The following is a 10,384-nucleotide window of genomic DNA, read 5'->3' as shown; positions in this document are numbered from 1 at the left end:
CATGATTGCAATGAATAATCACTTTCCTAGATAGAATTTACTGTTGTACTAGTCAAGTAATCTTTAATTGGGCACACATGTTATGTAATATTTAATTAATGTCAGTTTGCTATATTATAATGAACATTTTGTATGAGTGTCTGTGGTTAATTTGGTTTTAACCAGGAAAAAAAAAATTTCACTGTTTTGAGTTTTGCTTTCTCTTACTTAATTATTTTCTCTAGAACTTTTCTTTTTGGAATAGGAATCAAGAGACATAGTTTTGGTCCCCAGACTGCCATTTGTGTGAATCTTGGAAACTCAGTTTACTTTGCTGGTCTCATGTTTTTCATCCGAATGATGACCAGTTGGACAAAATAGACTTTATATAATTCTGTGAGAATTTTCATCTTATTACACTGGGGACATGTGCTCTTCCTCATCAAGGCCTTGGGTCTTTGTCAATAATTACTGAGTTTCCTGACTCCCTCCCCAGTGCCTCCATCCCTTCCCCATGTGTGTTCATCCTCTCAGTCCTTTCACGTGCTCTCCCTGCCTTGATGAGCAGCATTAGTGCCCCCTCTCCAGACCCCAGGTTTCTGGTAATAGAAGGTGTGCACCTAAGACTGTGGACTGTTAGCTCAGGAGGTAGCGGTGTAATCATTGCGTGTAGGTGAGAATAGGGAGAGATTAACGCCAGTGGTTGTGACCCAGAATTAGGGGCAGGACACAGTGATAGTGTCTGTGAGTTTTGCAGTCTGGGATGACTGAGGGCATTAGTCAGTTGCTCCTTTGTGTGAGAAAGTCTGGAATTGTAGCTACAAAAATGAAGGGTGTCGTTATACCTTTCAACTGTACTTCTTCAATTCCTAAGATAATTAACCTCATTAGTACTGTTCTCAGAAACTACTCCCTGTTATAGGGTATGATTGAGGTAGGTATCTGGACACAGAGAAACATATAACGCTGTTCCCTGCTCACCTTCCACTTCACATATAAATACTATACATATTAAAAGACTGCATCTCCCGTGTCACATTTTGTATTTTATGGTTCAAGATCAGGAAGAAAACTTATCTGTCCTAAAATGTGACTTATTAATATTTGACGTCCTTATTTTATAATCATCAATCAAAAGTATAAAATACAAATTGCCTTGAAGATAAAGTATCTGGATGGATTCAGTCAAAGTAAGCAGGGTAATGCCACATGTCGTAATACATTAACCTGCAGGTGGTACTGAGCACTTTAAAGGGCAGGCGGATATCCATGGATGTAAAAGTTCATACCAAAGGGAGGCCGAGACACTGGTGAATTAAAACATAGTATCCCAGCAATTCCAAGTGCTGATCTTTAACACCGTGTGTGTGGACAGGAGAAAAGCTGTTTGCAAAGATGTGTTACACCCTTGGTGGCCACGTTAGGCACGCATCTTAGCAGAAACTGGTGAAGTCTTTCAAATACATATTTATTAGGTGTGGAGAAAGCCTCACATCCCCGGGTGGCAAAGACTCCATATGAAATTCTTATTGAATGTTGAGGCCACTTTAGGACTTTGTAGTTATGAAAAATTGCATGGAAACTAGAGATGCCCAGGATAGTGAACATAATAAAGTGTGATGGGAAAATAATTGTTCTATTTTGTAGTAGAGGCCACATAGCAAGTGCTCTACTACATTTGTGGGTTGTCCAATTTCACATACCTATTTCTCTATTCAATCTCAATCTGTCTTAATTCAGTCTCAACTCTTACATCAAGCATCTCTCACTCCAGGTGACATTTTACTTGTTAATCATACTTTCCTCTCATTCCTACTTTTTTATTTATTTGTTTTTTTGAAAGAGAGTGCCAGCAGGGGGTGGAGAGGGGCAGAGAGAGAGAAGAAGAGAGAGAGAATCTTAAGCAGGCTCTACACCCAGTATGGAGTCCGACCTGGTGCTTGATCTCATGACCGTGAGATCATGACCTGAGCCAAAATCAAGAGTTGGACGCTTAACCAACTGAGCCACCTAGGCACCCCTCTTATTCCTACTTTTTATTAGCAAACTGTGAGAGCAAACTGGGGAGAGAAGTGGATTATGAGATTATACATAAAAGCAAGATGGAATATGTTAGAAATGAGGACTAGTCAATATCAGAAGTGATTTAAACAGCTAATGAACATCATGGATACTCATATATCCATGTTCATGCCTAATCTGTTAATTTAAGAACAGAACATTGCAGTCAGAGTTTTGGTGATAGGTTTGAATTGTGTCATAGCTCACATGTGTGATGATAGTGTCTTGATTTTTATTTTTTGTTTTTATATGTGTGAGAAAGCAGATAACTATATACTTTTCATTCATAATAAGGATATTGAAACATTGGTAATTCTATGATCTATTAACATCTCCATAATCTTCCTCATTTTCTTAATTTTCATCATTTCAGTGGCATCCCAGTTGGCTGCATCCATGGATGGAAGGAATCACTCAGTTGTGTCTGAATTTGTGTTTTGGACTCATTCATTCATGGGAGATCCAGCTTCTCCTCCTGGTGTTCTCCTGTGTGTTCTATGTGGCAAGCATGACTGGAAACATCCTCATTGTGTTTTCTGTGACCATCGATCCTCACTTACATTCCCCCATGTACTTCCTACTGGCCAGTCTCTCTTTCACTGACTTGGGGGCCTGCTCTGCCACCTCACCCAAGATGATTTATGATCTTTTCAGAAAGCGCAAAGTTATTTCCTTTGGAGGCTGCATTGCCCAGGTCTTCTTCATCCATGTCATCAGTGGCGTGGAGATGGTGCTACTCATTGCCATGGCCTTTGACAGATATGTTGCCATTTGTAAGCCTCTCCACTACTTGACCATTATGAGCCCACGAATGTGCATTTTGTTTCTGGCTGCTGCTTGGGCTCTTGGCATTATTCACTCACTGTTTCAACTAGCATTTATTGTTAATTTATCCTTCTGTGGTCCTAATGTATTGGGCAGCTTTTACTGTGACCTTCCTCGTCTCCTCAGACTGGCCTGTACAGATACTTACAGATTGCAGTTCATGGGCACTGTCAACAGTGGGTTCCTTTGTGTTGGCTCTTTCTTCATACTCCTCATCTCCTACATCTTCATCCTGTTTACTGTTTGGAAACATTCCTCAGGTGGTTCATCCAAGGCCCTCTCCACTTTGTCAGCTCACATCACTGTGGTATTTTTTTTCTTTGGTCCAACCATGTTTGTCTATACATGGCCACATCCCAGTTCACGGATGGACAAATTTCTTGCTCTCTCTGATGCAGTTCTCACTCCTTTTCTGAATCCAGTCATCTACGCATTCAGGAATAAAGACATGAAGGCAGCAATGAAGAGAGTGTGGAGACAGCTAGTGATTTACAGGAGGATCTCATAGGTAATATAAGGCCTTCTCACTAATCATGGTATAGCCTTTTGTTTCTATCTTCAATATTTTGGATTCAGAAAACTTGAGGCATCAAATATGGATTTGAGTGTTGTCATAGCTGTAACCTAATTCATATTTGATGAATGTATTTCTTCCTTATGAAAATGAGCCATGAGAACAGTATATCTTTCTATTTATATAAATCCCATTTAATTTCTTTCAGCAATGTTATATAGTTTCTGGTGAACAGGTCTTACATATCTTCTTGAGATTTACTCCTAAGTATTTTAATTTTTCGTGCTTTTCTAAATGGTATTTTTGTTTAATTTATAATTGTTTATTGCTAATATGTAGAAATATAATAGATATTTTGTTTATTGGCATTGTATTTTGAAAACTTGTAAAATCTTTTGCTTCTACTTGTTTTTTATAAAGTAGGATTTTCGTCATAGGTGATCATGTTTTCAGTGTATAAAGACATTTACTTCTCATGTTCTAGTATGGATCATTTTATTCATTTCTGTTGCCTTATTGTACCTGCTAAGATCAAACAGTGTAGTGCTGAATACAAGTGGTTAGGGCAGACATCCTTGACTTGTTTTTATTCTTATGAGAAAAGCATTTATTTTCACCATTAAGTATGATACTAGCTGTAGGTTTTTAGCAGAAGCTTTTTATCAGGCTAAGGAAATTCCTTTCTATTTAGTTTGCTGAAAGTTTTTAAAATCAGTTTTGAAACAATGCTTTTTCTGGTTTAGTATCAGGGTAATGCTGACCTTATAGAATATATCTCTTTGCATTAAATTTATTGCAGGAGTTTTGTAGAATTGTTATTGTTTCTTTCTTAAATGTTTGGTAAAATTCACCATAGGAAGTCATTGTGGCTGGCAGTTTTCCCTGTGGAAAGGCTTTCAACTGTAAATTAAATTTTTGGTAGCCTTTGTCTTCTAAGAAATTTATGTATTAATTGGTGTTATCAAATTTATTGGAAGAAGTTGTTCCTAATATTCTCTTATTATGAAATATCTATAAGACTTGTAATGTTTTCCTCTCTTTCATTGTCTAGTGGTAGTTTATGTTTTTTAAAACAAGTTTATCAGCATTTTAGAGGTTTTTCAGCTTCCTTTTTTATTGCGGTAAATGTATATAACATTATATATGTTTCAGGTGTATAACGTTATAATTTGACATCTGTGTACACGGCAAAGTGATTACCACCAAAAGTCTAGTTACTATTCATCACTGTACAATTGACCCACTTCACCCACCCCAACATACTTCGCCTTTGGTGACTACCAATCTGTTCTCTGTATCTGGGAGTTTTGTTTCATGTTGTTTTGTTTGTTTTAGGCTTTTTTTTTTTTATTCCACATATCAGTAAAATCATGGACTATTTGTCTCTGTCTGACTTACTTCACTTAGCATAATAGCCTTGAAGTCCACATACATTGTTGCAAATAACAAGATTTCATTTTTCTTTGTGGCTGAGTCATTTTCTGTTGTTTGTATATACCACATCCTCTTTATCCATTCACCTATTGATGGATAGGTGGATTAGGATGATGGAGTAGGTTGCTTCCATGTGTTGTCTGTTGTAAATAGTGCTGCAATAACCATAGTGGTACATATATCTTTTCAAATTAATGTTTTTTGTATTCTTTGCATAAATACCCAGAAGTGGTATTGTTGGAATAATGTGGTTGATCTTCTCTTAATTTTCTGAGGAATCTCTACTGTTTTCCAGAGTGGCTGTACCAATTTACATTCTCACCAACGGGGCAGAAGGGTTCCTTTTTCTCCACGTTCTCTACAACACTTGCATCTTGTCCTTTTGATAATAGCCATTCTAACAGTGTGACATGGTAACTCATTGTGGTTTTGATTTGCATTTCCCTAATATTTAGTGATCTTAAACATCTTTTCATTGTCTGTTGGCCATCTGTATGTCTTCTTTGGAAAAATGTCTGTTCATGTCTTCTGCCCACTTTAACTGGATTATTTGTCTTTTGGGTGTTGTTTGGTAAATTCTTTATAGATTTTGGATACTAACCCTTTATCAGACATATCATTTGCAAATATCTTCTCATTCTGTTGGTTGCCTTTTAGTTTTCTTGATTGTTTCCTTCACTGTGCAGAAGCTTTTTTATCTTGATGATGTCCCAAATAGTTTATTTTTGCATTTGTTTCTTTTGTCTCAGGAGACGTATCTAGAAAGAAGTTGCTATGGCTAATGTCAAAGAGGTTATGCCTGTGTTCTCTTCTAGGATTTCTATGGTTTCCTGTCTCACATTTAGGTATTTCATCCACTTTGAATGCATTTTGTGTATGGTGTAAGAAAGTGGTCCAGTTTCATTCATTAGCATGTAGCTGTCAATTTTTTTCCCAACCCATTTGTTGAAGAGACTTCTTCATAGGATATTCTTTCCGACTTTGCTGAAAATTAATTGACCATAAAGTTGTGCATTCATTTCTGGGTTTTCTGTTCTGTTCTATTGATCCATGTATCTATTTTTGTGCCAGTACCATACTGTTTTGATGACTACAGCTTTGTAATATAACTTGAAGTCCAGAATTGTGATGCCTCGTTAAATGTGTAGGTTGATTTGGGTAGTATAGACATTTTAACGATATTTGTTCTTCTAACCTATGAGCATGGAATGTCTTTCCATTTCTTTGTGTTGTCTTAAATTTCCTTATCAGTATTTTATAATTTTTAGAATAAGGTCTTTCCCCCCGGTTAGGTTTATTCCTAGATATCTTATTTTTGGTCCAGTGGGATTGTTCTCTTAATTTCTCTTTCTGCTGCATCATTATTGGCATAGGAAAATGCAACAGATTTCTGTATGTTGATTTTATATCCTGTGACATTAGTGAATTCATTTATCAGTTCTAGAAGTTATTTTTGTTAGAATCTTTCAGGTTTTCTATATATAGTACCATGTCATCTGTAGATAATGAAATTTTACTTCTTCCTTCCTGATCTGATGCCTTTTATTTCTTCTTAATGTCTGATAGCTATGGTTAGGACTTCAGTATTATGTTGAATAGAAGTGGTGAGAGTGGACATCCTGGTCTTGTTCTCGACCTTAGGGGAAAAGCTGTCAGTTTTTCCCATTAAGGATGATGTTAGCTGTGGGTTTTTCATATATGGCCTTATTATGTTGAGATATGTTCCCTCTAAACCTACTTTATTGAGGGTTTTTTATCATGAATGGATGGGGTACTTTGTTAAATACTTTTTCTGCATCCATTGAAATGATTGTATGGTTCTTGTCCTTTCTCTTATTGATGTGATGTATCATGTTGATTGATTTGTGGATATTGAACCACCCCTGCAACACAGGAATAAATCCCACTTTATTATGGTGAATGATTTTTAAAAATGTATTATTGGATTTAATTTGCTAATATCTTGTTGAGGATTTTTTTTTTAGTTTCAATATCATTTAATTCTGCTCTAATCTTTATTATTTCCTTCCTTCTGCTGGTTTTAGGTTTTGTTGTTCTGTTTCTAGGTCTTGTAAGTGTAAAACTAGCTTGTTTATTTGACATTTTTCTTGTTTCTTGAGATAGGCACGTACTGCTGTAAACTTCCCTCTTAGAACTGCTGTTGCTGCATCCCAGACATTTTGCATCGTTGTGTTTTGATTTTCATTTGTTTCCATGTGCCTTTTTAAATTTCTTTTTTGATTTCCTGGTTGACCCATTTGTTGTTTATTTCACCTCCATGTATTTGTGGTCTTTCCACATTTTTTGTTGTGGTTGACTTCGAGTTTTGTAGCATTGTGGTCAGAAAAGCTGCCTATGGTAAGACTTTGATCTTCTTGACTATTTTTGAGGTTTATTTTGTGACCTGATATATGATCTATTCTAGGGAATGTGTCATGTACTCTTGAAAAGAATGTGTATTCTGCTGTTTTAGGATGGAATGTTCTGTATGTATTTGTTAAGTCCGTCAGGTCCAATGTGTGATTAAAAGCCACTGTTTCTTTGTTGATTACCTGTTTATTTTAATTTATTTTTTAAACTTTTTATTTATTTGAGATAGAAAGAGAGTGCATGAGAGAGCAGGAGTGGGGGGAGCAGAAGGAGAGGGAGAAGCAGGCTCCCCACTGAGCAGGGAGCCTGATGTGAAACTCGATTCCAGGACTTTTGGATTATGACCTGAGCCAAAGGCAGACGCTCAACCAACTGAGCCACCCAAGCACCCAGTTAACCAGTTTTGATGATCTGTCCTTTGATGTAAGTGGGTTGTTAAAGTCACTACTATTATTGTGTTATTATTGATTAGCTCTTTTATGTTTGTTATTCTTTTATATACATGGGTGCTCCTCAGTTGGGTGTGTAGATATTTATAATTGTTATATCTTCCCATTGGAATGTCCCCTTTATTATTATATAGTGTTCTTCTTTGTCTCTTGTTATAGTCTTTACTTTAAAGTCTATTTTATCTTGGGTCTCTGCTCCTCCCTACTCAGCAGACAGCCACAGCTTCTGGTGCAGTGCCAGCCTGTGACGAGATGGTGAAGGTCAGAGTAAACGGATTTGGCCATGTTGGGTGGCTGGTTACTGTGGCTGCTTTTAACTCTGGCAAAGTGGATATTGTCACAATCAATGACCTCTTCATTGACCTCAGCTACATGGTCTATGTGTTCCAGTATGATTCCACACATGGCAAATCCCATCACACAGTCAAGGCTCAGGATGGGAAATTTGTCATCATTGAAAGCCCATTTCCAGCTTCCATAAGTGAGATCTCACCATCAAATGGGGTGATGCTGGTGCTGGTATGTTGTGGAGTCCACTGGAGTCTTCATCACCATGAAGCCTGGGGCTCACTTGAAGGGTGAGGCCAAGAGGATTATCATCTCTGCCCCTTCTGTGGATGCCCCCATATTTGTGATGGGCAATGCTTCATGCACCACCAATTGCTTGGACCCTCTGGCCAAGGTTATCCATGACAATGTTGGCATTGTGGAAGGACTCATGATCACAGCCCATGCCATCACTGCCACCAAGAAGACTGTGGACAGTCCCTCTGGGAGGCTGTGGCATGATGCCCAAGAGGCTGCCCAGAATACCATCTGCTTCTACAGTGCCACTATTCTGTAGGCAAGGTCGTCCCTGAGCTGAATGGTAAGCTCACTGGCATGGCCTTCCGCGTCACTACCCTCAGTGTGTCAATTGTGGATCTGTCATGCCTCTTAGAGAAAGTTGCCAAACACAATGACATCAAGAAGGTGGTAAAACAGGCATCAGATGACCTCCTCAAGGACATCCTGGTCTATGCTGAGGACCAGATTGTCTCCTGTGACTTTAAGAATGATGCCCATTCTTGTACATTGGATGCTGGGGCTGGCATTGCTCTCAATGACCACTTTGTCAAGCTCATTTCCTGGTATGAGTGAATTTGGCTATAGCAACTGGGTGGTGGATGTTATGGTACACGTGGCCTCCAAGGAATAAGAGCCCTCTGAACCCCCAGCCCCAGTGAGAACAAGAAGATAGAGGCCCTCGGCTGCTGGGAATTATTTGCCATAACTCATTCCCAGTACACTGAGAATCTCCCAACCTCCATAGTTTCCACTCCTTGAAGAAAGGGAGAGGCTTGGAGAGCCCTACATTGTTATGTACACCAATAAAGCATACTCTACCCAGCCCCCCCAAAAAAGTCTATTTTGTCTGAAATAAGTGTTGCTACTCTGGCATTTTTCTTTCTTTTCTTTTCTTTTCTTTTCTGTTCTGTTCTTTCTTTTTTTTTAAGATTTTATTTATTAGAGAGAGAGAGCAAGAAAGAGAGCATGAGTTGGGGGAGGGACAGAGGGAAAAGGACAAGCAGACGAGCCCCACGCAGGGCTCAATCCTAGGACCCCAGGATCATGACCTGAGCCAAAGGTACATACTAAACTGACTGAGACACCCAGATGCCCCTACTTTGGCTTTCTTTGGATATCCATTTGCATGATAGACATTTCTACATCCTCTCACTTTCAATCTGTGGTGTTTTTGGGTCTAAAATGAGTCTGAGGGGCACCTGAGTGGCTCAGTTGGTTAAGCAGCTGCCTTTGGCTCAGGTCATGATCCCAGGGTTCTGTGATAGAGCCCCACATTGGGCTCCTTGCTCAGTGGGGAGTCTGCTTCTCTCACTGCCTGCCACTCCCCTTGCTTCTGCTCTCTCTATCTGATAAATAAATAAATAAATAAATAAATAAATAAATAAATCTTTTTAAAAAATAAAATAAAATGAGTCTGTTGTAGGAGTCATATAGGTGGTCTTGTTTTTTATCCATTCCATCACTCTGTGTCTTCTGATTGGGGCCTTTAGTCCATTTACATGAAAAATAATTATTGGTAAATATGTATTTATTGCTATTTTGTTACTTGTTTTGTGGTTCAGAAGATTGTCTCTGATCCTTTTTTATCCTTCTTGTTTTGTTGATTCTCTTTAGGGATATATTTAGATTTTTTTGTCTTTATTCTTTGCATGTCTATTAGTGGTTTTTGATATATGGTTACCATCAGTTTTGTATATAACCTCTTCTGCATATAGCAGTTTATATTAAGTTGATGTCATTTAAGTTTGAACTCATTCTTTGCTCCTCTCCCTCCCGTGGTTTAGGTATATGTTAGTATATATGATATGTTTTTTTTTATTTCTTTGACTGTTTTTTTACAGTCAAATGTAATATTCATTTTCACTGCTTTTATGTTTCCCACCTTTATATTGTCCCTTTTGTTCTGTCCTTTCCATTCAAAGTCCCCTTTAATATTTCTTGCAGGGCTTGTTTGTAGTCACAAACTCCTTTAGTCTTGTTTTTCTGTGAAACTCTTTATATCTCCTTCTATTCTGAATGATAGCCTTGCTAGAAAGAGTATTTTGGATTGCAGATTTTTTCCAGTTCAGCACTTTTAATAGATCATGCTGCTCCTTCTGGCTTGAAAAGCTTCTGCTGAAAAATCTCCTGCCAGTCTTATGGATTTTCCCTTGTAGATTAATGATTTATTTTGTCTTGTGGCTTT

At 38.0% G+C, this 10,384-nt stretch overlaps 1 protein-coding gene and 1 pseudogene across 1 annotated transcript; both read left to right on the top strand.

The window, feature by feature from the left end:
* Positions 1-2,436: 2,436 nt before the first annotated feature.
* LOC113241940 (olfactory receptor 4F3/4F16/4F29) lies at positions 2,437-3,373 on the top strand. Its single transcript, XM_026479827.2, is given in 2 exon segments — positions 2,437-2,477; positions 2,479-3,373. Coding segments are annotated over 2 exon segments (936 nt in total).
* A 4,511-nt stretch (positions 3,374-7,884) lies between these two features.
* Positions 7,885-8,830, top strand: LOC113241941 (glyceraldehyde-3-phosphate dehydrogenase-like; annotated as a pseudogene).
* Positions 8,831-10,384: the final 1,554 nt, after the last annotated feature.

This window comes from Ursus arctos, unplaced genomic scaffold, assembly GCF_023065955.2.
Source record: "Ursus arctos isolate Adak ecotype North America unplaced genomic scaffold, UrsArc2.0 scaffold_6, whole genome shotgun sequence".
Lineage (NCBI taxonomy): Eukaryota > Metazoa > Chordata > Mammalia > Carnivora > Ursidae > Ursus > Ursus arctos.
This window is presented reverse-complemented; position numbering and strand designations above follow the sequence as displayed.